Source organism: Drosophila innubila, assembly GCF_004354385.1.
Source record: "Drosophila innubila isolate TH190305 chromosome 2L unlocalized genomic scaffold, UK_Dinn_1.0 4_B_2L, whole genome shotgun sequence".
Classification (NCBI taxonomy): Eukaryota; Metazoa; Arthropoda; class Insecta; order Diptera; family Drosophilidae; genus Drosophila; species Drosophila innubila.
The window spans coordinates 22,505,530-22,531,014 of NW_022995372.1; the positions used below are offsets into that span (position 1 = coordinate 22,505,530).

Below are 25,485 nucleotides of genomic sequence, written 5' to 3' on the forward strand. Positions count from 1 at the left end.
TGTGTGTGTGTGTGTGTCTCTATCTGTATGTGTGTATGTATGTCACAACATAAGCAATTTGTTGCAAACTTTCGTACAGCTGGCTTTTGTTAGGCCCCAGCTCAGTGTGTGTGTAATGGTGTGTGTATGTATGTGTGTGTCAGTGAGCCAGCCCGCAGAACTTTGGACTCTGATGCGTGTGTCGAGTGAGCAACAATGGTTTCAGCCTCAGCCAGAGTCTCAGCCGCCCTTGGGCCAACATCAGCTTGTGTCCGGCAATGGGCGTAAGCCTGGAAACGGGAGCCGTTCGTTCGCCTCGCTTACTTCCGTGTTTTCGTGACTGCCGTGCACGGGAATGGGTGCGGGGGCGGGAATCAAAATGGAAATGGTTGGTTGAAAACTTTTTAAAAGATCTTAAATTTCTGTTGTTTTGTAAAATTGATGAAGTAATTTGTTTGCTGATTGCACAAACTTTGCGTGTCAATATTTTAAAAAAAATCTTCAAAGTTTGCCTAAGTTTGTATAAGTACGCTACAAGATTTTCAACGACAGCTCAAAAACTCTTTTAAGTGCCGGGAAGTAAGAAACGAAAGTTTCCGATCAATAACTCGTTTGCATCGTTAATGATTCAAAATTGAGCTAGCTGCTTGAAATGGATTCAAATTAATAAAAATAAAAACAAATTACACTATTTCAAAGAAGCCATAAGCTTAATTTATATATAAATCATGATATTTTCTCTATTCTTAGGACTTTCCTTAACAAAATTAGAGAAACCATTTTTTTTTTTCACTGTAAGTGAATCTTTGTTAAAAATGAATACCACCAGTAATAGAATATTAATATAATAAATAAAAAGGTCAAGCGAGGTAACAAATTTCGTATTAGCTCAATATTCTTTCTTAAGAATTTGTAAAGACATTTGAAAAACTCGCCACAAATCTCTTTTTTATGGGCCCAATGGATAGTTGTACCGTCTGTCGATTCGAGTCAAACGCCCCACTTAAGCCCTGGCACTTAAGTGGATTTTTATTAAGTATTTATCAAGGAAATCAATATGTCATCTAACCGGTTGATTGTACATATTTGTGCGTTTATCCGTCTGTTCGTCTGCTTGACAGTCGGTCGAGTTTCAGTGCTTCCGCTTTGCTTGGCTGCTTCGAAGAGTTGCACAGACAAACAAACAAATAAATGTCCCATACCCATTACCTGCCCCTGTTTCTGTTCCTGTCCCTGCCCTCTTCTACTTCCGCTCTTAGTCAATGCTCGCAAGTACGATTGAAATTGAATAAAATGACTTTTCAAATTATTTGCGATACAACAAAGAGCCATGTGGCAGAAGTGCTTATCTGCGGAAAATGTTAACTGTATGACAAAACATAAATTGTAGATATGCAAAACCGAAGAAGCACACACACACACACACACTCATAGAAGTCATAAGCATACACAATTGTATTTTACTCATGGATAACTGAATTTCCATGGGTGTACACAGATTTACACCATGGGGGGCCTCTTTTTTGTCAACCATAAATATAAATTTATTAAACAAGCATGGTCAACAAATCTCTAAGAACGCAAAAACACTTCACAAGTAATTAGAGATGTACACGCAAGTAAAAAACTGTGCACTTCATAAACTGAAGAAGGGTAAGTATGAAAAAGGTAAACAGTGATGGGAAAAAACTTAGTTTACCAAAATTGGTGGATAATTAACTTAGAGGTGCAAATTGATATTCAGCTTGGATAAAGTTTTAACATAAGTCTTTGAATAAGTGTGGAGTGAAAAAATTAAATTATATTTGTCAATAAAATCTATAATGAATATCATTTATCATTTAATCAAAATTAAGTCGAGAAGTTTCGGGGATCTTGTCTACGCTCATGCTATACGCGCATATGTGTGTGTAAAGGATATAAGGGCGAACTCTAGTCTACTCACACGTATGCAGGAATAGGGGGAGGCGGCATATATAAAAACAAATAACAATTTTGAGCTCAAAATAGAATACAATAAGCACAATGCGTCTGAAGCATGCCAATGCGCGGATGTGGGAGTGTGAGTATGTATATAAGTATCTGCATAAAGGGAGGCAACTGTGGGGCGGGGGGTGAGTAGCAAAAGTATCGATTTATGCATATTAAATTACACGCCCTGCCTTATAATACACATTTGTATCCAATAGAAAGCTTTACACTTTCTGAAAATATTTATACACATTTCTTATTTGCCGCCTGACATCTCAATTGGCGGCTACGCTGATTACCGCCCACAATTACCCGCAGCACTCCCCACCCACCACCACCCACCGCCCGCCTCTGCTCACATTATTACCATTGAGATCCCACACTAGCGACCAATTTATAAACGTTTCGCTTTTCGGCTTATCTTTGTCAGTTCTTCTTCTTCTACGTCTCTCTTTTTTTTTTGTGGCAGCTCAGCTAACGCCCCATTTGTGTGTCCATGTTCACTTTTTTTGCACACATGTGTGTGTATTGTTAGTATGTATGTATGTACTGTATGTAAGTATATCTGATAAAACTTAATGTTAGGAGCTGGTGGCACATGCTGTGGAAGGGGGAGTGCTCTGGATTGTCTTCTGGTATTCAAGTCTGTCTATTTCGCGGTGGCCTTAACTTTATTGAACCAAATCTAGAGCCTACTAGCATGACAATTTTTTATTCAGTTAGCTTACTCCTCCCTTCTTCCCCCTCTGCTAATAAAAAAGGACTGCTGACACAAATTATAACTTTAAAATTAGCTAGATATAAGGAGAAAAAATGAAAAAATTGAGAAAATATGAAAAGCAAAAACAATAAAATAAAATAAAATATATTTTTTTTTTTTATAATTCGATTTATTTTGACAAAGATTCTTGTATTGATTTTGGTTTTCTTTTAATATACAGTAGAAAATGCCAGCGGCTCTCATTAATCACAAATTTTTGAGCCACAAAAAAAAAAAACTTGTCAACTCTTTCTGTTTCCAAAACAATTACTTAACCAACTGTTAAAAAAAAACCTTGTCAATCAAATTTATTTTTCGACTGCAATAAAATTAAATTATCAGCAGTTATGACTTTAAATATAAACCAAAGCCTATATATCCCTATTAGTTTTGTATTTCTTCCACGAAATATAATGATTTAATAAATTGACATTTTTAAAATACAATTTTTTCAAAATATTATGCGGAATACCCAACACATAAACATACAAACAATACCAAATGTGGCTTGGCCGAAAAGGTATAAGATAGTTGAAATCAGTTGAATATCGAAGCTTAAAAACAATATACTTAAATAACTACTTAATATAAATGTTTATCTTTGTTAATTTTAAATTTAAATTTTTATTAAATTTATCGTATGTAATACATTTTATGAAAATGCTATCAAAACTGTATGTGTAGAAAATCAATTATTATTATATATAAGAACTATGAAATTTATAAAAAAAAATTGAAGCGATGTCTGTACCCTATCCCGAGAAAATTTGCAAACAACTATGGTAATTTTTTTTTTTTCAATAAAAAACATGTGAATTTTCTCTATTTTCAAAATAATTACATGACCAACTGTATGTAAGATGTACATATGTATAAAACGGTGTCAAAGTGGAAGATACCCCCTTCCACCGGTCAGCGGCACACGCTTTGCAACATTAATGCGTCTGAGCCGCCCACAAAGTTAACGCCAAGAAGAAAAGCAACTGAAAGTGGCCAGAAGGGAAAAGAAAGCATTGTTGGAATCGCGGCGTCTTGCTCTTGGGAGTGATAATTTTTGGGTCACTCGGCGACGACCATTGTTAATTATTCTGGTCACATCTGTTATGTAAACTACGTCCCAAGCATAAAAATAGCAAGGACAACGCCAACAGCAACTAAAGTACGGAGCACTTGAAAAAGGACGCCGAAAGAATTAAAAAGTTACGAAAAAAGCGTTAAAAGGCCGCCCAAAATGTGGATATACTCGTATTTGAAGGGTACCTTTTCATGCTTATTTTTTTTACGTGTCCTTCAAACAGCCAGCAGGAAAATGCGAAGCCCGAAAGTAAAAAATTGCAGTTCGTTAATTTTTAAAATATTTTACTTCATGTTGTTGTTGAGCACTGTGCAAAATACCTATTTGTGTATATTTTTTGTAAGACTAAAATACGAATGAAACGGCTGTGCACAGTGGGTCAAATGACATATATTTATATATATATATTTAATCACTTGAACTGTCCAGGAATAGCTATTTTTAAATTGTTTTTTTATGTTTATCCAAAAACTAGAAAACAACCTATTTGTTTAATCTGAATAAAAAATTTTATAAATAAATATTAAATTTCAAATACTTTTAAGTCATAGAATAAAAAATATAAAAATATATTTGAATTTTAAATAAAAATTCGGCTAATCTTTTTCATATTATTTGCGACTCAAGTTTAAGTTACGTGCTCGTTTCTTTTTTTTAATGGTGTTGCTTGGCGACATTTCTAATCCATACATTTGAAGCTGGTTACTGAAAAGCCTACACCTGTGATCCGTTATGAATTCACACTTGGGGGCTTCACACTTTGCTATTGAGTATTTGACTAGTCGCAGGCTTTAAACACGAAACACTGACTTATTAAGATGCGTATAATGCAGGTCAGCCTTGGTTATCCTAATCCCAAAGAGAATTCATCCACGATATTTCGAGACCACAACAAAACACACATGGACATTGTACGAAGCGCCTTTCAGCAAGTAAATACATTTCGCTCTTAATCAAATTGATAGTTTTACAAATTTATATTTACTTAAATGATTAGACGATGGATTTGAAAAAAGTAACCCGATGGATTTGGGTTGTTTTTGGGCGAATCGCACAGTTGCCAACAAGAGCGTCGTCTACTTCAACTTCTTCTTGGGGCGCAGGTTGTTTGTGTGTCCACACTTCTTCTTGCGGCAGTTGGTGGCACGTGGATGCAGGCGAGCGTAGCACTTGCGGCAAATCATCTTGTCGCAGTTGTACTTCTGGGCCAGAATACGCAGAGATGGCTCAATGATGCCACCACGCAGACGGAGCACCAAGTGCAGAGTCGACTCCTTCTGGATGTTATAGTCCGACAGAGTGCGGCCATCCTCCAGCTGCTTGCCGGCGAAGATCAGACGCTGTTGATCTGGGGGAATTCCCTCCTTGTCCTGAATCTTAGCCTTGACATTCTCAATGGTGTCAGAGGGCTCGACCTCTAAGGTGATGGTCTTACCGGTTAGGGTTTTCACAAAGATCTGCATTTTCGATGTGTTGCTGCAATGGATTTGATTTGTTGGATTTCAATTAAATTCAAATACATCACTATTCAAAAGCGTCACACTTTTATTTGGATTCAGTGTTAGTGTCAACGTTGTCTCATGCTCGTTTGGAGGTTAGGTACGGCAACTGAATAGGTGCCGAGTGTTTGGGACACTATTTGTGCACAATCAGGTGTGAAAACATAGAACAACGCTGCACAATCGCATTTATTTAACTTTGCAAATACAAGCAATTCAATGCTTTCACTTTCTATTAGTTATTTTTCGTTATTTTCCGCAACTTACCAGGAGAAACGTGCAACCAAATGCTAATTCACAAAAGAAAAGAGTGTGTACACAAGCAGCACGGATGTTTAAAATTCGTGGAACAACACTGAACTATATCGTATCAGTTAGCTTTTAAATGACTGTCACACAGCATATCGATAATATTTACAATCTTTCCTGAACATTGTTTTGCGAAAAATACGGCAAGAGCAAACGTTGTGAAATTAACTAAATTCACAATATTTAAATTTGAATTTGAATTGTCAAAGCTGCTTTTAACATTTTTTTTTAAACGTTTACCAGTTCGCACTATTCATGTTAAATAACATTTTCTTTCAATAAAATCAGTTCATTTGAAGTTTCAGAACAATTCTGTAATGACTGGTTCCATAACAATTTAACATATCCTGCAAAATATCTATTTTATTCCTGTAGAAAGTGGAGAAATGATGGTAAATATAGAAGACATTTAAAATCAAATTAAAAGTTAACAAATACACAAATCATTCATAACAATTCAGTTAATAATTTTGTATGATTTCTTTACGTTTCCATTTCGTTCAACAATCAGCTGTTCATTTGCGTGAACCACTAATTGAACTTTTTCTGAATGAAAAGACAACTCTAAAATCTAGGCAACCCAAAAGAAAAGTTGTGTAAAAGAAACGTGTATTAATTTAAAGTACACGTACACAGCATGTCGAACAACGATGTCGCCGTGCCGGCGGCAGACGAAGCGCCGGTATGTTAATAAAATTAAACATAACTATGGCGTTGCCTATTCATGCACATTTCCCTTAAATGTAGGTGGTTGGTGCCGAGGGTCAACAGCAGCAGCAACAACAACCAACGCGAATGGAATCTTTTTTTGCCATGACCAAATCTCTGATTCTGCGGGCGCTAATCATTTATTTTGTAAGTTCATTCTTCCGGAAACCGCAGCCAAACGCTGGCCAAGACAGTGCTGTGGCCAATGCCGGGCCGAAAATAACCGCATGGAATTATTTCGAGAATGGCACAGACTTTGACTTGCATGTGTGGCTGTCGGAGCAGCCGGATGTGGTTAATTTCCAACAAAAAGCAAATCTGTTGTGGCTGCAGGAGGACCTCACTTATGGAGATTGGATGTCCGGTCCCACAGGCAATGGCATTTACACACACAACCTCAAGATCAAAGCGAGCCCGCATTTAATGAACAATGGCAGCATTTATCTGCATGCATTCGTAACGCGTGCCGGAGAAAGTCCCGATCCTCAATCCCCGAAATACTCACGTAATGGCCACATGGGCCATCAGCAGCATCAGCTGAATAAGTTTAAGAAGCTACGCGTCAATCGCAATTACAATTTATTGGCGAGCGAAAAGGAGAAACTGGAGCACGAGCTCAAGCACGCTAATCTTAAGGATCAGATTGTATCTCACTGGCATCCCAACCTGACCGTCAACTTGGTGGTTGATCAGACGAACTGGGCACAGGGCAGTGTCCCGGCTCCCTTGGATGAGTATGTGAAGTTCGTGGATGGCGGCAAGACGTATTTGCCCATTGTGTTTGTCAACGATTACTGGAACTTGCAGCGGGAATATCAACCCATTAACCAATCTACACCTGAGCTGGATCTGCACTTGACCTTTCAACCCTTGGGCATGTTCAAGTGGCAGCTTTATGCCGCCAAGCAAATGAAAAGCAAATGGGCTGGCAATGTCTTGGGTGAAATAATGGCAGCTGGTGCTCCAGAGGAATCCGACGAGGATCAAGACTCACTGAAGGAAACTCTGCTGGACACAAACATTTATCTGCTGGGTATCACAGTGGCCGTATCCATATTGCATTCGGTATTTGAGCTGCTCGCCTTTAAGAATGACATACAGTTTTGGAACAATCGTCAATCCCTTGAAGGTCTATCCGTTCGATCCGTCTTCTTTGGGGTATTCCAGTCACTTATCATCCTGTTATATGTGCTGGATAATGAAACGAACTTTATGATACGCATTTCATGCTTTGTGGGACTCGGCATTGAGGTGTGGAAAATCCACAAGGTGGTGAATGTCAACTACAACAACCAGGATAAAGTTTTGGGCATCCTTCCGCGCATCAGCTTCACGGACAAGGGTTCGTATTCCGAGAGCTCCACCAAGGAGTATGACAAATTGGCATTTAAATATCTGGGCTGGGCTTGTTTCCCACTGCTTATTGGATACTTCATCTATTCCTTGATCTATAATGAGCACAAGGGCTGGTATTCCTTTGCTCTGAATATGCTGTACAGCTACCTGCTGACCTTTGGATTCATTTTGATGACACCTCAGCTCTTCATTAACTATAAACTGAAGTCAGTTGCCCATCTGCCATGGCGCATGATGACCTACAAATTCCTTAACACATTCATCGACGACATCTTCGCCTTTGTCATCAAAATGCCGACCATGTACCGTATTGGATGCTTCCGCGACGACATCATTTTCTTCGTGTTCCTCTATCAGCGCTGGCAGTATCGCGTTGATCTGAAGCGCGTCAATGAGTTTGGCTTCTCTGGAGAAATGGAGGAGCAAGCCGCTGGCAAAAAGAACGCTATTGAAGGCGCCATTGAGGATGTGCCCAAGGACAACAGCTCCACAGCTTCATCTTCCTCCAACAACAAGGCAACGCCAAATGCGACGCCGACCAAAAAGACAGCTGCACAAAAGAAGAAGGATTAGATAGCCCCGTGCATCCGTAGAATATGCATTAGAACAATTTAAAAAGAAAACTAAAGAAACCAAGTATAATGTTATAATCATATACTCCATTTGTGTGTATGTATCTTATGTATGTATGTATATGCAAAACTAAATAATCACTTTCAGTATACATATAGCAACGGTAAAGCAGCCGTAGAATAGCGAACCTACATATATATTTTAGTGGTAATTTGTATGTGTATTTTGTTTGTTTTAGGGCCTACAATGGTCCATAGCATTGGCCATTGAAATAAATTCAGTGTGAGAAGTATATCTCTTTAATCTTATCTTATCAATCAAAACATGTAGTCGTTTTTATCTCGGGATGCAACAGGTGTGCAAATTGGGTTCCGACACGTACAGTTTACACAGTTAAAAATGTATACAACAAGTTTGGGGATAATTAACTCACACAAACTATTATATACTACTATAATTCTCATTTATGTTTAATATTTAAATTCAACTTTCGAAAAATTAGTTATAAACGGATTTTATTAAAATATATATTTCAAAAGAACCGCATATATTGTAGTTAAAATTATCGATTACTTGTTTGATATTTCGCAACACTGAACTATAAAGGTGTTTGCGACAGCGCGAGGGAGGCTGGTCGAGAAATTCAAATTTAAACTTACTTTTAGTTCATTTAGCAACAAATATTTAAATTTGATGAATATTTTCAATTCGAAACTAAAAAAAATGAAGGTGATCATTTCTATGAATGTTGAAAGCTCGTCACTTCTCGTGGGGAGAAGTGTAATAACTTAGTTTCAACTAATCGAAAATTTCAAAATTTGTAAAGTTCTAATATCAAAAATGCCAAAAGGTACTTTTAATTTTGAAAAAGAGACTTGGAATGTTTTTTTTCAAGTATCTCCGATTTCCTAAAGTCTGGCAATGTTTAAATAAACGGCAAACTTTTTTCTTCCAGGTGGCAAGGTGGTTTTATATAGAGCATCGATGTGTGTTTTGGTGTTGTGATTGGTCAACAACATTTATTAAGTACGTATTAATTGTATTTAAACAATAATTTAAGCACGGAGACTCTTTTTCAACTTGTAATGCGTAACTCTAAGAAAGCATAATCCAACTACATTGATTATCACCAATTGGTGGCAAAGAAAACCGATAGAAAGCTGCGCGTGTGAAAAAGAAACCACTAAAAAATAAAAATAAACATGTATTCTGAGTGGGCATCGCTGTCAGCGCAGATTAGTGCAAATAGCTGTGGTGCGCAATGCTTTAGTGTTCTCAACAAGTTTCCAGCATCCGCTGGACGGGAGGTCGTCATCTCGGTGGTGAAACAGCTGGGTACCAATTTGGGCATAACACAGAATGCGGAGCCCAGTCACCTGGTCAAGGATGAGGAGGTATGTGGGTGTGGTGTGTGGTTACACTTTGTATCTATCTGTCTGTCAATTTTTATCTATTCATTCACAAAAACAGGTTAAATGGTGCATGGATGTCATTTGTTTTGGACTGTCGTTACCCCTGCAGGAGCACGAAACCATCAAGGATTGTGTCAATGTTTACTGCGAATGGCTGACCGCTCTGCATCCACAGCCTAGAATCAGTGTCCCCAAGCCAATTTGTGAAGATGCGAATCTCTACGCAAGACAGATAATCAATCACTTTCACAATCTCTTTGTGCCGCGACAGGGTGAAAGTAAGTTGGCACACCAATTATTTACATATTTATACAGTCCAAAGCTTTGAGATGCATTAACACCAGGGACCGTAATTGTTATAAGCTTACAAATATAATTTTATATTGGTTAAAAAAAAGATACCTAGTTACAATTTTTCAAAATTAAAATCTAGTGATAACCATCGAAGATGTTGTCCACTAATGTCAAAAATATCTCTCAGATAAATTTGAACTTGACATTAAAAAACGGATATTAATTTTTATATAGAAATGGTAAAATAATAATTAAATTTCAATATTTATAAAAATAAAATACAAATAAAAAATGTGAAAACTTTTAAGAAAAAATTGAAATTAAAGCATTAGTTTGCATTTTTTAAGTAAAAATTACGGATAACAATAGAAAATTTATTTTTATAACATTTATTTAAAAAAAAACCAAAATAAAATAATATAGGTACTTGGATATAACTAAATTTCAAGATTCATATTATTAAATTAAGTTTTTTTTCGATAACTACGACTAATGTAGAAACTTTTGCATCATCCATGCTCCTTAATATATTTAGATAAGCTTCGGTTTCATAACTATTCTCGCTATCGGTCCCTGCTTAACACACATATGAGTCTATTAACTGAAAATTTTTAATTATTTCATTTTGAATTTCAAGTCTTACCATTTCTATATCAAACCAAGCTTGGTAGGTGCTGCTTGTACATTATTTGAATGATTGTTCTTATAGCTCTAATATGCATTATAAATTCTTGCAGGCAGTGATACCATCAAACGTCAGGCGGTACTTTGTCATCGTGTACTGCGTACTCTGCAGCAAACAGCTCAAATATCACAACATATGGATCGTCAGACCTGGGATACACTTTTGCTGTTCCTTTTGGCCATTAATGAGATTTTGCTGGCACCGCCAACTGTCAAGGATGACGTCGGCGATCAGTTGTGTGAGCGTGTGCTCTCTGTGCTTTTCGAGGTTTGGCTATTGGCCTGCGTCCGCTGCTTTCCCTCGCCCTCTTTGTGGAAAACATTACAGGAGTCATGCGCCATGTGGCGTCATCGCGTCGCACTGGTGGATCAGTGGAACCGCGTTAATTTGGCATTGACCGCACGTCTGCTCGAGTTTAGTTATGGTCCGGACTTCACACAACTCAAAATTGGTAGGCAACAATTCAAATAAAATTAGTATTTAAAAAAAGAAAATAGTCTGACTCCAAAAATTAAAAGCCACCCACAAGTATTTCATTAACATTAAGAAAAGTAGCTTTGATAAAATGTTATTGATTTTAGATTTTCCATTATTATGTGTTTTCTAATATTTTATATTTAATAATTTAAAAACATTATTTTTCTAATTTTAGGGAATCCTTCAATGAATTAAATATGCTAATTATTCTCTCTTATTACTTTTTAGCAGCGGACGAGGACAGTCAGCTTATACCTGCCGGAATGTCCAACGATTGTGTGGCACAGACTTGGTATCGATTCCTGCGCATGATTGGCAATCCCACAGCTCTCTGTTCACCGCATATAATAAGCAAATCTTCGCACTTTGTGCAATGGGCTCTAACACATGAGAAGGGCGCCGAGACGCATCAACATCCGTGCCTGCAAATGTTGCCGCAAATCTTTCTCAATGCTATCAGGGGAATTTCCAGTCAAGTAGACGCATTTTTGGGTAAGATAAAGCGCAGACATATCGTGGGCTAGGGGGGCTTAGTACTATCTTTCTTATTGTGTCGATTTCATAACTTGAATCCAAATATACTTCGTCGCTCTCGCTGTGCAGGCGTTTATCAGCCACCATCTAATCAGCAGGACAACAACGTTACGAATCTGCTTGAGATACGTCACTCACTAAACGAGGCAACCTCGTCAACGCTTCAGCAGTTTATACACTCGAGCAGCGTTTCAAATATAAGCACGCAACAAACGGGTGCAACTGTATCCCATCATCATCAGCAGCATCATCATCATCATCACTATCCCCATTTGCATTTACATGGAGCTGGTAGTTTTCTTCGAGATAACTTTGTAAGCTCTTCGGCCAGCTCTGCCTTGAATGCCATCATGGGTCATCATCATCCGCAACAGCTGATAGCAACATCGCAGTCTCAGGGTCACGGCAGCAACTTAAGCGCTTCTCCAACCAATCTTTGTCACGTTCCAGTGCCAGTGAGCAGCATCAGCGCAGGTGGCAGCCATTCAGCTGGCGTTGTTGGCTGCATTTCATTTAGCTCAGATGAGCCAGCGTTGCCATGGGCAAACTCAAATAGCAGCACCTGTGTCACACCCACACCGCCTCTTCAGCGTCGACTCGCCAAAAGTTTCAGCGTGGCGCCATCCATAACACAGCAGAAGGGTGCGATAGAGATTTCGATTAAAGTCCCACATGTTATGTCGCATTTCTTAGTTTTTTTTAGCTTACTGACGCACTAAGTCCATGTTTTTCTTTAAATTTCATTTGTTTTGATACCAGCATGATTTTCCTCGCTGTGGCCGTCGTCTTAATAATTCGTTCACTGCCTGATTTTGCATTTTTTTTTTTCACTCACACCATATACCAGGGATCGCAAATAAGAGTTTTGGGAAGAAATGGGAAATGAGAAACTTTTCTCCAATTTATTTTTATAGTTTATTTCTCAATCAAAATTTTAAACTAATAAAATAATAATTAAAATTCAGTATATATAAATATCAGTCAGAATAATTCTTATTTTCAAAAATGTAAAGCAATAATTTGATCTTAATTGTAACGATCCCTGGTATATACTTTTTATGTACTGCAAAACTGATATATACACTGTTCTCCCATGCATAATACAATTTAATTTATCTATTGTACGCCCACAATTAAAGCTTCGCATGCTGCTGCATGTCTAAATATTTGACGATCCGTCGACTCTTTGGCTACTCTGTGTACTAATTTCTCACACGCTTTCCCTTCCCACACACGCTTTGCAGGCTTAAGCAAAACAGCGCTTATCAGTCTAACACGCAGTTCAACAAACGCCGCCGCCCCCACAACGCCAACTTCAGGTCCGCCCTCATCGAGCAGCATCAACTGTGAGTGTTGTGAATAACAGTTCATTACATGTCGGTGGTTCTTTTCTCTCTAATATATAGCTAATTACTCACGCTCTCACTATTCCCGGCATTTCCATTGCCTCTTTCTTTCTCTATATAGCGCTGCCATCCATCGGTGCCGAGCTGCGACCGACATTGTCTGTAGCTCGTCCGAAGTGCAACAGCATTCTGCATTTATTCGGCGAGTGGTTGTTCGAGGCAGCGCACATAGGCGGCGACACTTGGCTACAGAACCGTAAGAGTAAGTACACCATTAAAATTACATAGTTTTTATGTTTTTCTTATTTGAATAATTTTATTATTTTTGGATCCCTATTTTAATTTTATTAAAATTTTATTGTTTATAATTCGTAGTTCGTTTGAGTACCAGTTATAAGAATTGTTTAATAATGGGATTCAATTCCAGGACAAGCATGCGAAGCTAGTAAACGACCCTCATCAATGATAATGGAGAATCGTAAGGGATCCATATCGCTATCGCAGCCAAATTCACTTAATGATCCGTCATCCCTGCCGCCCACTTTGACCATTGACAAATATGAGTCCGGCCGTGCTGAGGCTATTGGTACCCTGTGCAAGATCTTCTGTGCTAAGAAAACCGGCGAGGAAATTCTGCCAGTCTATTTAGCCCGCTTTTATATGGCATTGCAACAGTGTCTTAAGATTACCGAATCCAAAGAATGCGATGAGACCTTGGCTAGCATTCTGCTTCATTCCGCTGATTTATTCCGCTTGGATCTTGATGGTATCAATGTGCTACTTCCTGGCTACATAGCCGCCTTAGAAATTGTACTGCCCGATAAGGATTTGAAGCTGAAGACACAGGCTACCGCAATCAACCGAACTGAACTGCGTCGCTCAGCCATAAACATTTTGTTGTCGATCATGGTGCTTCCCCTTCATTACCACACTCTGCCCATTCGGAACCTGACGTCCGACTCGAGCGAAAAGTATATGCTATTAATATTTTGAATATGCTATACTCTAATATTACTCTATTTATCGTAGACAATTGACCTTTATTCAACTGAAATCGCGGTTAATGAATATACTGATGAATGCGCTGCAAGTTGAGACTGATGCCCAAAACACACACATGCTTCTTGGCGGATTATTGCTCTGTGTCCAGGACGCGGTTACCTTCGAGGAGTGCGAGTTAAGCGGCAATGAGCATCTGAGTGGCGCAGGTGGTCAGAATCATGAAGATAATTTGCTTAGCTCTGGTAAGTGGTTAATTTGATTTCACTATTTGATTTTGTGCATTTTCATTTTAATTTATTCTAATTTATTTTGCATTTTACATTTTGTTTTTGTCGATTCTGGTTTTGTGGCTGTGTCATCAGCGTGCTCGGAGCGTTCCGCTTCGTTAGTCAGCGGCACCGTCAGCTTTGGCGGACAAACCACAGCAATGAGCTCGCGTGACACCGCCTCGGCCCACGAATATCCGAGTCTGACAATATCCGATGATATATCTGTGGATTTTACACACGATTTTGAGAGCATAGCATCATATGGTAAAGTACATTTCACATCTTTTAGTTTATGGTTGAGATCGCAAATAACAATCAACGAATAGGTAATTTTAAGTACCCATATGTTCACGTGAAAAAAATGGTCTTGCTTTTGCAATGACAACTGAAAACATAATTCATAATTGAAGGTACAATTTCGTTGAGTTTATTCTATTTGTTGAACAACATTTGCGACCTCTGCTTTTTCATATTTCTATTTTATATGTCTGCTTTTCATCACAAAAAGTTACATGCTTTACAATTGTGATTAACCCATTAATTAATTGACAAATATTCCTATTTTTGCAGACAACGCTCATGCTTTATTTGTTCGCGCCACTTACTTGGTGTGTCATCGTCTGATTTCCTCGTGGAAAACCGATCTAAATGTATCGCTGGCAGCACTGGAATTACTTTCTGGTCTGGCGCGATTGCATATACGTGAAACAGGTATTGTACTATTGACTTCACGCATGACTCAAATGTTCTTAAAGCCACTCTATATATATGTGTAAATTTTTCTAATCCCACTTGTCACTGGTCATGTACAAATTCCACCACATATACTACATCATTTTTTATTAATTTCGATTTGAATTAACACCAAAAAACATTGCAGCGAGGAAATTAGCAAATGGTAATTTACTAACTCTACTAACAATTTGCATAATTTTTGTTTTTTCTTTTCTTTTATGTGTTTCTTTTCCTAACATCCTTAACTTATCGATCCTTATCGACCACTCCAATTCTACACACACAAACGCACACACACTGTTACTATCACTATCATATGGCGGTAATTGTTTTATAATTGATTACTACATATGCACATATATTTATATGTTTTGTGTTTTAATTTCAACGGCCACCACCATGTATATAACCAAATCAATCCACCCGAACAACCCACATACATCTTAGATTCTTTAGTGAAAATAGTCGAACCAAGCCAAAATCTAACGATAATCTCCACAGACGCTCTAGAGTGCAAGCGGGCAGTCAAGTGGATTTGTGACTATATTTGCTATCAGTGCTCACGACCTCCTCCAGCTCACAGCAAGGATCTGCACAGCACTATAGTTGCGGCATTTCAATGTACAGCTGCGTGGCTTATGCAGCATCCGTATCTTCTGCAGGACAAAGACTGTCTGCAGACGGTTCTCGAGGTGGTTGAACTAGGAATATCGGGCACGAAAAGCCAAAGCAAAAATGGGGATCTGCCCAAGTTTAAAGATGAAAAAGAATTAAAACCAGCTTCGATGCGAGTACGCGATGCAGCTGAAAATCTGTTGACTATTATACTGGAGCAGGTCGGCTATTTCCCAAGCGAATGTGGCCCGGAGTCGATATCATCGCTGCTGGACGAACTGGCTCTAATGAAGCACTGCACTCTGCCGAGTGGAGATGGGGCAGTTGGCGTGTACAATGCTGAGCAAGCTATCTCCAAATTTAAGTACTTTGTCACGGAAAACTCGACCATATTGGCCTTGCTGGAGGAACCTTTGGGAAATGATCAGGACCCGCAGCCAACGGTCACCCGTAAGTAGACAATAAGACACAATTTCTTCCTTATTCATATCTAACTTGCGCCCATTTATTCCCAGTTCTTATTCGTGGTCCTTTTGGCCGTCATGCTTGGACCATGCAGCTGCGCCATCTTCCCCGTAGCAAGTCTGGAATCAAGTACCATGCTGCTAATCCCGGCAGGCCCATACCCCTAAATGACATAACGCAACGTCCCGAATGTGAGCAAAAGAATTTTCCCGAGGGCGTCGATAAAGTGCAGCCGTGTGTGGCCGATTATTCAATACCAACGATAGAACAAATCCGTGAACAGTATGGATCCAGTATTATAAGTGACATAGAAGCCATGCTCGAAAACCAAAGTATACATGAGAAGTTGGCTTGGGCAGAGTCCGACAACAGTGTGGATAGCTTGTCGCATGCCCAGGAATGTGTGCCTCCCACGGTCTGTCACGAGTTCCACGCCGCTCGTCTGTTTCTCTCTCACTTTGGCTTTCTGAATTTTGAGATCCGCAATCCGAACAATCCCGTGGAATCCTTAGGCACACCGCCTCAGAGACCACTTATCGTACTTGATACGAAAACCAGCGCTTTTGCCGCTGATTTGGATAAACTGGATAAGCTTAGTGCCCGAACACATGATACTGTTTACGTTTTCTACGTGAAGGTAAGATCAAGTTAATACACGCACATGTAATAAAACCTTTTACCGAAATGGTTGTTTCGGGACGTTTTGATTCCCTGATTGCGATCCAAGATTGTTATGATTGCTATTAACATATTTTTTATCATCTTAGACGGGTCAAACAAGCGCACAGCAGATCATTGGTAACATGACAGAGGATCAATCGTACGACTCGCACTTCGCCAACATGCTACAGACCTTGGGATGGCCGGTCCAAGTGTCCGATCATTCCGGATGGACGGGATTCGTGAATAACTCTTGGTCGTTAAAAGGAACGTCGGAGCAACCAGAACGTACACAACAATCGAATGTGCCCAGCGAAATAAATTACAATGGTGCTCAACGTGTGCTCTACTGGGCGGATGTCTCGTCTGAGATTGCCTTTGTAGTTCCGAATGCTTGGAATATGCGCTATAATAGTGAAATGGACAGCTGTAGCCTGTCCAGCACTAGCAGCGAGCAGAGCACAGCGAGTAATGTCTGGACACGCGCGGAGGATACTGGGCCAATGAAGTCCAAGCCACGAAATCTCAGCTTGGAACTTGATACTGGCAACCGAAACAAGGAACCAGTACCTCCCACACGACGAAAAGGAACTGTTTCCAAGCCAGCGTTGCTTGCCCAAGCGCCAGCTAAGATATTCCTGGTGTGGCTCGAAAGCTTCGAGGATTATTTGAACTTTCCCGTCGAAGATCTTTTGGCCTACGCACGCACCGGAGAAGAGCTGCAATCGATGCAGATGCCGAGGGCAGCCGACTGCCATGTGATCTTTGTACATTCTCTTCAGTCCGGTTTGCTGAGGGTGAAACTACTAGGACCCCCTGGTCGCATGAGCTTTGCGACGCCACTAGTCGATGGCATGGTGCTCAGTCGACGTGTTGTGGGTAATTTGGTTCGTCAAACGGCTCTAAACATATCCCGACGTAGACGTTTAGATAACGAAAGGTAAGTTTTTCTTTGAATTCTTAATAGTCTTCAAATTAATGCCACTTTTTTAATCCATTTCCAGTTACCAACCGCCGCATGTGCGTCGTCGACTCAAGGTGCAGGACATAGTCCAGAAATACAAAATGGATCTGAGTGAGGCAGAGCTCCTGGCGCATTTGTTCCAACGATCCATTTAACTCGAATGCAATAACAATAGCTTAAGTTATCTTTCTGGTATTATCGGCGTCAAATATATGGCCCGCTTTTTGCCAATTACGTATTTACTAATTTTAGTATTACATCTAATTGTATTGAGCTTAAATAAACTAACAAAGTTCGGTTCTCAAAAGCACAAAAACACACACAAACACGTTTGCTTGTACTCTCAATTGTAACTATAAAATCACACCTAGTCTCAACAGGCCAGGTAGCTGCATTTGCCACAGCGCCCACATACTAAGAAGTCGCGATTAAAGCATTAACAGAAAGCGCAAATTCCGTACTAAAATAACCCAACCACCACAACTTGTAGAAGCTGGCCTCGACTGCAAGCTGCAGCTATTTTTATACCCGGTGCTCGTTGAGTAAAAGGGTAGATTGTATTCGTGAAAATCTATGTAATAGGGAGAAGAGTGCATACCAGACCTCGTAAATACTCTTGATCAGGATCAACAGACGACGCGATCTCGATAAGCTAAAACTAGAGCAACAAACTTTGGCACACAGACCTTATTAAGTCCCAGGGTAATCAAGATATAAAAAAATTGTTTTTGTTCCCTACAATTAAAAAGTATTGTCTAGCTTCTACACTATAACAATTAAATAACAATTGCCATGCTCTCTTCTTCCTCCTTCGCAAACATAAACAAAACTTGTAGAAATATCAGTTTTAAGAATAGAACGATCTATTCTATTCTGTTGAAAATTACGTATTGTCATTGTTAGATAATCAACACCAAGATCATGCATCTACCGCCAAAATTCATAGATAGCTCTAATCTATATATAGTAAAATTCTGTCCTAGGTATCTTATAGGCGGCTACAGAGGTCTCACTTGCTCTTATTGGCAACACATTTTGGCCACCAGTCGAAACAGCAGCAGCGGGAGCGGCAACAACAGGCCTTTGCGTGTTATTGTAATATTTCTCAAAAGATAAGAATGCGACTAGACCCGAATGCATGCTGAACGCCTGGCTCTGGCATTTTCGGCTCATAAACAAATAAAATCGGGCAAAACTCTTTTTATGCGTTTTTTCCATTTTAAGTGACAGTTTTACGAGGCAGTCACTGTTTTTTGGCTTTTGGGCTATACGAGTATTGCTGCCAGCTTGGCTAAAGCATTAGCCATGGTTTCTCTAACACAACAACAACAACAGCTTGTTTTTTACATTGGCGCTGCATAAAACAAATGACTTAGGCAACGAACTTGGCTGTTTCAGAACTGCTGTTAGATTATGTTTCCAAAAAAGGCAGTGTCTTAAAGAGATAGAGCAAGAATTGTATGCTTAATATTTAAAGAGCCTATATTTTTATATAAGGTCTTTATTTTTAATTTCAAATAATATTACTGTCGACTTCTTTTAGTTATATAAATAAAAAAAAATAAAAATAACTGACCCATAAAATACCCAAAAATCAAATTTTAGAATATTTACGTGTACAATAAAATACATATGTATTATGCTAAAAGGCATTCTCGGAATTTAGCCCATTTCAGACGACGACGATGCCGATCATGACGACAGACTCAACGAAAACTAACCTTATGATAACATTGCGTTAATCTCAGGACAGTGTGCGGATCCCAGTGTCTGTCAAACACGCATGCTGGCATACTCATACATCAGTTCACACTAAGACCGAAGGGAAGTAAACGCAGGTCGAAACACCAAAAACCTACAAAAAAAAAATTATAAAAAGAGGCATCTACAACCACAGCGGTAAAGTAAACGACAACTAACCATAAGAAAAATGACCAGCGATAATTTTAATTTGAAACCAGTTTCTATGCTAAACGAAAATTCAGCGGCGCTGCCGAAGACCGAAAACTGCGCCGATCCAAGGAATCAGAAGAAGTGGCAAACTAAACAAAAATTATCAATAAGAGACAAACTCTGGGAAGAGAGTATCCGTTGGAGTCTGAGAGAGAGCAGAACAAAACAGTCACAGAACTAGAGCTTGGCCGAGGCTAAAGAATTTCTTGTTTTCTTAAAGGCCCCGAGAGTCAGGAGACACTGAGTCACGGCAATAGCAACCACAGCGAATGAAACCGAGTGAATACGAGTACGATCACAGCAACAGTCAGCAGCAAGTGAAGTGGCCATGGGAGCTGCAGCCAAGTAATTCTTATTCTTATTCTTATTCTTGTTGTGTGCATGTGTGTGTGTGTGTGTGTGTTTGTGTGTGTGTGTGTTGCCGGTGGCTATTGAATCTTGTCGGGTCGGCTATCACACAAATGCGGAGCGCAGGCCTGAGTCGACAATGTGGCGAGAGCAAGTCGAATGCTGGTTCGTAGAGGAAAAAAGTCAGCTAGGAGTATAAATATGAGTACACTTAGAGAAAACTGCTTTGAACTCTTAATATTAACACTTTGTCATATTTTGATCTCCAATGACTTAGTGGTTAATAAAGTTTATACATAATATCTTAATATTAAATTTAGAAATAAATATAAAAAACTAGTGTTATTTTAAATTTATGTATGAAATATTCTTGAAATTATTTAAGGCTTCCTGTTAGTGCGAAAGCAAGTGAAGACTGACTGAAATGATCCTGTGTAGTATAGTCTTATTTTTTCAGTGCCCAGCGATCTGTTTGTCATTGCAGACTATCGAGAACCGCTTGAAATTCGTAAATTAAGTATAAGAAATAAATTATCTTTTACCGAATATGTACATAAACTAAAATCACTTTTAATTTTAAGATGATTAAAAATTATATAAAAAAAAATTGTTTTTAAATGCAACCGATTTAACTTTGTGAGTTTTTAAAACAAATAAAATTCAACGTTAAACGTTAAATTGTATTAAACAAAAATTTTTTTTAATGCCACTTAAATAATTTTATGAATTTTTAAATTTTTAAATTAAACGGAAATGGGCTTTAAATTGGTTTTGAATTTAAATAAAGGACGTTTCCTAATTAAATGTAATGTTTGTTTTTACCATGCGTTGTTTCTTTGGGTGTATGATGGCTAGGGAGTCGATGAAAAACAAGAGAGCTGCAGCTAACAGAGTTTCCGAACAAGAAAATGAAAAACGAAACTGCAACAAGTGAAAAATATGTTGCGGGCGACGGCAATGTTGCGGCTGCTCACTGTTCACTGCTTACTGTTGAATGCTCACTGCTCACTGCTAGCATGCGATACAACAGGTAGAAGACTGAGTTAGGGGCAAGCAGGAGGCGCAACAGCAACAACAACCACGACAACAAAACAACCTACCACATTTGGTACGTTTATGACAAGAGCAAGAGAGTCGTTCTCTCTTCTTTTTGTTTCTCCTTTTCTCCGTCGCAGTCTCAGTCTCAGTCTCAATCTGTCTGTCTGACTGTCCGTCTATCTCTCGGCTTGAACCTGTCAAGCCACTTTTCGTAGCTCAGGCTGCCACTATGATCATAATTTTGTGCTGCCTGCTGCCTGAGTTGCAAGTTCTTCTCTCAGCTCTTGGCAATCAGTTACGTTGCGACCACAGAGCGAGTGGCAGTTGGCTGAGTTAACGTTGGGAACGTGTCCGCGAAACGAACAAAAAACTCTTGACAAAAGTGAAGGTGCGTCGGATGCTCAAATTTCGTTCGATCACATAAATACGGTTACCCACACTCAAGCCAAAGTGTTAATGTGTATTTGTGTGTGTTAGTGTTAGTGTGCTACATATGTATTTAAGCAATTCTTTTTAATTAGATGTACATAAATAAATAAATATATATATGTACACATTCCAAAATATCTGATCGATTGCATTTGCTAAATTAAGTTGCGGTCAACGCTGCGTATGTGCAATCTTGTGTCTTGTGCCTTGTGACTTGTGGTTGTGAGTGTGTCTCTGTCGTCGTTGTATTTTTATAAGTGAAAAAATTCCAACAACGTTGCAGCACAATAAAAGAGCAGAAATGAAGCAAAACACGTTTTGCTGAAAAAAATATGCTGCGTCTGTGGCTTCTGACGATGTTGCATTTGTTGTTTCGTGTGTGCGCGTGTCGTATTTATACTATATGTATACCAGCTCAACCAATACTAGCGAGACAATCACAACACCCATTTTAAAATGTGAACTAAAATGGTAGGTATTTATGCTTTTTTAATAAAAACATTAAATTATTTTAACAAAATTATCTAATGCAATAATTTATAAGTCTCTTATATTGGTACAATTCAATATGTATTAAATAAATTCAAATTCCAACAAAAGAAATATAAGAATGGAAAACCAATCATTGCCCAAAAGGGAATTAACGTTCAACTGACGAGAACTGGCAATAAATTTGTCAAGAATCAATTAACCTTGCAAGTGCTTACTTAAGGAATTTCTTGTATCTTTCTCCCTCTCTTTACTTCTTTCTCACTCTCTTTTTTTCTATCTCTCTCTCTCTCTCTCTCTCTCTGTCTCTCTCTCTGCTTGTGCCTCTCTTTATACGGGTAAAAGTAAAAAAAACTTATAAGTCAATCTAGAAAATGGCGTATGTGTGGTATGTATGGTAAACCAGCTTGTGAGGTAAAAAGCTAAACTAAGAGAAATAATAAAACAACGACAAAACGAACTTTGAAACCCAAACAAGATTAATTGTTAAAGGAAAAGATATTATAAAGCAACGGTAACGTAGGCAGAGTTGTTTTTGTAGTCGTTGGAGTCTTTTGTTATTATTTTCTTGTATTGGTGTCGAAGTCTAAGTTGACTTAAATTATGTTGTTGGTGTTGGTGTTGTAACTACAAGAAGGAAGCACACACGGGAAAAAGAAAAATATCTTTTCCTATAACTAAATAATCTTGTACCTTTGCTGTGTCTATGTGCAACAAGATGAAAATATTTTGTGCCCCACACTGCTCAAAAGCGAAATGTAAATGACTATGGAAATATGAAAACACGTTTTCTTTCAACCGTTTTCCAGCTTTTCCTTAGTACAATAAAGTGAAATGCATAAATAAAGAAAATAGTCATAATAATAAAGATCATGTATTGATGTGATGTGTGTGTTGTTGTGTCTGTGTGTGCGCGTGTGTGTGTGTGTGTGTACACCCAATCTTGTAGGCGCCTCTTAGCAACGCGCATTAATTCCAGTTGGTTATTGTTGATATTACCATTATTCCTTACGAATCTTAGCTTGGCCATATGGCCCGAAGCAAATCAGTCGGCTTCAACCAAGTTCTGCTTATACTTTTAGCTTTTGCCTCAAATTTGCATTGCAAATGTATAGTTGAATCTCTTACAGATATGGTATTTATGAGCTCTTAAAAATAGTTCGCCAAACCATCTATGCATATTAATTGGAAGGAAGACATATATTAGTCAGATACATCAATATTGATATGTAGAGCAGTCTCTGATAAATAAAGAAAAACAAACTCAAAGTCCCAAAAGTTATGTAATATTAAATTTAATACAGCACAGAGCATTTTTATCAGAGACTGAAAAAATGAGCATTTAAATAAAAATTAAAATAAAATTATTATAAAATACATATTCAATTTTAAAACAAAAATTAAAAGTTGGTTTATTTTTTATACAAATCAATAATAATTTTAATTTTTTAAGGCTTACACCAGTTACGGTTCCTGGTGCTTATATTAAATAATCTTGATCTATCATATAAAATTGACTTAAACATATTTCGTCGTTTGAAACATGATCATAATTGAGATCAAAGTCTATAATCATATTAGTCATGCAAGCGGCATTCAATCGATAATTCACACTGAGAATCTAGTGGACTGACAGGCAACCAAACAAAAATGAAAAAAGCAAAATATATCTTTGTTGTTTGCGTATCTATCTTCATTCACATATGTAAGAATGTATGTTCGTATGTATATCTATATTATAATACCAAACACTAATATATCTTTGATAGAAACCAAAAGACGAAATGAATACCAAGACAGGGATAGAAAAAACAGCTAACAATACCTTAAGAACAGGTAGATTTTAAAGATTAATGAACGGGTTTGGCTTCAAAAGCTTTAGACAACTACAGCATATCTAGGGTTACAAATTTACGATAAATTCCAGCCTTACATACACATGCACATGATGTACACGTATAGGAATTTCAATATCAGCTCAACCCGCGTATAAAACAAATATGTATTGATTTGACTTAATGACTCGACTAGAAGATACCGTGCAGATACTCAAATTTGCACTAAACCTGTATACCTGTATGTAAAGTATAAGTTTCCTTTAGTGTTAAATATTGAGGATATTTGTACTCATTCAAAATTATAAGTTGCATTTTCTTGATCCAGCTGATCTAAAATATAAGAATCACGACCAAAAAGCGACTAGAGCTTACAAATTTTTTTTTTTTAACTTTAACTTAGCAAAAATCTAGTGCTAGTTCAAAACTAGTTACTGTCATCTGCAAGGGCATTAAATCTTCGAAATCCCGAAGAATATCACTATTTATAGTTAATGTATAGTTTAGGGTGTGCTTTTTTTTATTCAATAGGTTTGAAGAATTTTAATATATACACACATACACGATTATACATACACGAAAACACACCTGTATACACACATACACGAGTTTAATAAGCTCGAGTTTAATAAGTGATCATTGTATTTTTGTGGTGTCTGAAGTTTTATAGACACCAAGCCATAAATTTAGTCAAATACTGACACGCATGGTATTAACGGACATTTTACCTTTATAATTTGTTATTTATTTGATTTTCTGTTTGGAATCTCATTTCGAAATGCCCCTTAACACTCGATTGTCTTTTACTTAAGGGCATCAAAAGATCGATGATCAACCAAATAGCTTTTAATCAAATCTGCACTAGAATTTACAGAACGCATTCATGTGTTGCCTTAGCCCAGACCAGTGTTTATCATTATTCATATCGACACTCAAGTGTTGCACGCAAACACAAATTCCACCATCGTAAAAGACCGTAGCGGAAAACTTTAAAATTTTATGCTCGACGAAGTATGAAAGAGTTTATATGCCCATTGAACGTGGGGGAACATATATTGTTAATTGAAAGTGATAGCAGTGCAATTAACAATTAAAGAAAATGAGGTGTTAATTGAACAAAGTTTACGGCTGTAAAACTTTTTTAATACTTGTACATTCTGAATAATATTTTAAAAGCAGCTTTGATTTTTCTGCCTTTGCTTTAATTATATCCTTGGGCCATTTAAATGCCCAAAAAAGGATATAATGTATGTAACAGGCCGAAGGAGACGTGTCAGACCCCATAAAGTTTAAATGTTCTTGATCATTATTAACAGCCGATTCGATATAGTCATGTACGTCTGTTTAAACTTTAAACGCGTCAAACTCAGAGACAATAAGAGTTAGAGACTTCAAACTTTGTATGCAAAATCAAATTTGATTCAAATCGGAAACATAATCAAAATATTTATCCAAATATTTTCGATATCGCCATTTCTGATTTTATTTTTATTGAAGCATTGCTAATTTTCCCTTTCTTCCTTTTCTTTTCAGGTCATTGTGAAGATCTAACAAAAAAAACATGACGTGTTTGAAAATAAACGCCAATACTCAACCAATACAAGAACAAAAGTTCGTTGCTAATGAAAACAATACAAAGTAAGGAATTAAGTGAATGAAAGAAAATCTGCGAATCGCGCCAAGACCTTTAAGGTTCTCAGAGAAG

At 37.9% G+C, this 25,485-nt stretch overlaps 3 protein-coding genes across 7 annotated transcripts; 2 read left to right on the top strand and 1 right to left on the bottom strand.

Moving 5' to 3' along the window:
- Nucleotides 1-4,690: 4,690 nt before the first annotated feature.
- On the bottom strand, nt 4,691-5,704 carry LOC117780179 (ubiquitin-60S ribosomal protein L40). Its single transcript, XM_034616604.1, has 2 exons — nt 5,552-5,704; nt 4,691-5,261 (listed from the first exon to the last, which is right to left on the bottom strand). The coding sequence occupies exon 2, from the start codon at nt 5,246-5,248 to the stop codon at nt 4,862-4,864; it is 387 nt and encodes a 128-aa protein (XP_034472495.1). The 5' UTR covers nt 5,249-5,261; nt 5,552-5,704; the 3' UTR covers nt 4,691-4,861.
- A 414-nt stretch (nt 5,705-6,118) lies between these two features.
- On the top strand, nt 6,119-8,533 carry LOC117780442 (cleft lip and palate transmembrane protein 1 homolog). The gene is made up of 2 exons (XM_034616980.1): nt 6,119-6,275; nt 6,341-8,533. Exons 1-2 carry the CDS (start codon nt 6,231-6,233, stop codon nt 8,228-8,230), a joined length of 1,935 nt encoding a protein of 644 aa, XP_034472871.1. The 5' UTR covers nt 6,119-6,230; the 3' UTR covers nt 8,231-8,533.
- A 673-nt stretch (nt 8,534-9,206) lies between these two features.
- On the top strand, nt 9,207-18,014 carry LOC117782173 (ral GTPase-activating protein subunit beta). 5 transcript variants are annotated; one of them, XM_034619166.1, is made up of 14 exons: nt 9,207-9,624; nt 9,701-9,920; nt 10,674-11,072; nt 11,330-11,590; nt 11,702-12,274; nt 13,100-13,240; nt 13,406-13,949; nt 14,008-14,222; nt 14,343-14,513; nt 14,820-14,960; nt 15,432-16,049; nt 16,115-16,701; nt 16,832-17,664; nt 17,729-18,014. In XM_034619166.1, the coding sequence occupies exons 1-14, from the start codon at nt 9,433-9,435 to the stop codon at nt 17,841-17,843; spliced, it is 5,010 nt and encodes a 1,669-aa protein (XP_034475057.1). In that variant the 5' UTR covers nt 9,207-9,432; the 3' UTR covers nt 17,844-18,014. The 5 variants fall into 5 exon arrangements, with proteins under 5 accessions (XP_034475057.1, XP_034475058.1, XP_034475059.1 ...); XM_034619167.1 differs by having other exon boundaries at nt 15,486-16,049; XM_034619168.1 differs by lacking the exon at nt 11,702-12,274 and adding an exon at nt 12,877-12,978.
- Nucleotides 18,015-25,485: the final 7,471 nt, after the last annotated feature.

Excerpts from the sequence above, each read along its gene's own strand:
- LOC117782173 (XM_034619166.1), top strand. The coding sequence starts at position 9,433 with ATGTATTCTGAGTGGGCATCGCTGTCAGCGCAGATTAGTGCAAATAGC. Across the intron at positions 9,921-10,673 it reads TGTGCCGCGACAGGGTGAAA|GCAGTGATACCATCAAACGT; the intron begins GTAAGTTGGCAC and ends AAATTCTTGCAG. Across the intron at positions 11,591-11,701 it reads TCAAGTAGACGCATTTTTGG|GCGTTTATCAGCCACCATCT; the intron begins GTAAGATAAAGC and ends CTCGCTGTGCAG.
- LOC117780442 (XM_034616980.1), top strand. The coding sequence starts at position 6,231 with ATGTCGAACAACGATGTCGCCGTGCCGGCGGCAGACGAAGCGCCG. Across the intron at positions 6,276-6,340 it reads CGGCGGCAGACGAAGCGCCG|GTGGTTGGTGCCGAGGGTCA; the intron begins GTATGTTAATAA and ends CCTTAAATGTAG.
- LOC117780179 (XM_034616604.1), bottom strand. The coding sequence starts at position 5,248 with ATGCAGATCTTTGTGAAAACCCTAACCGGTAAGACCATCACCTTAGAG.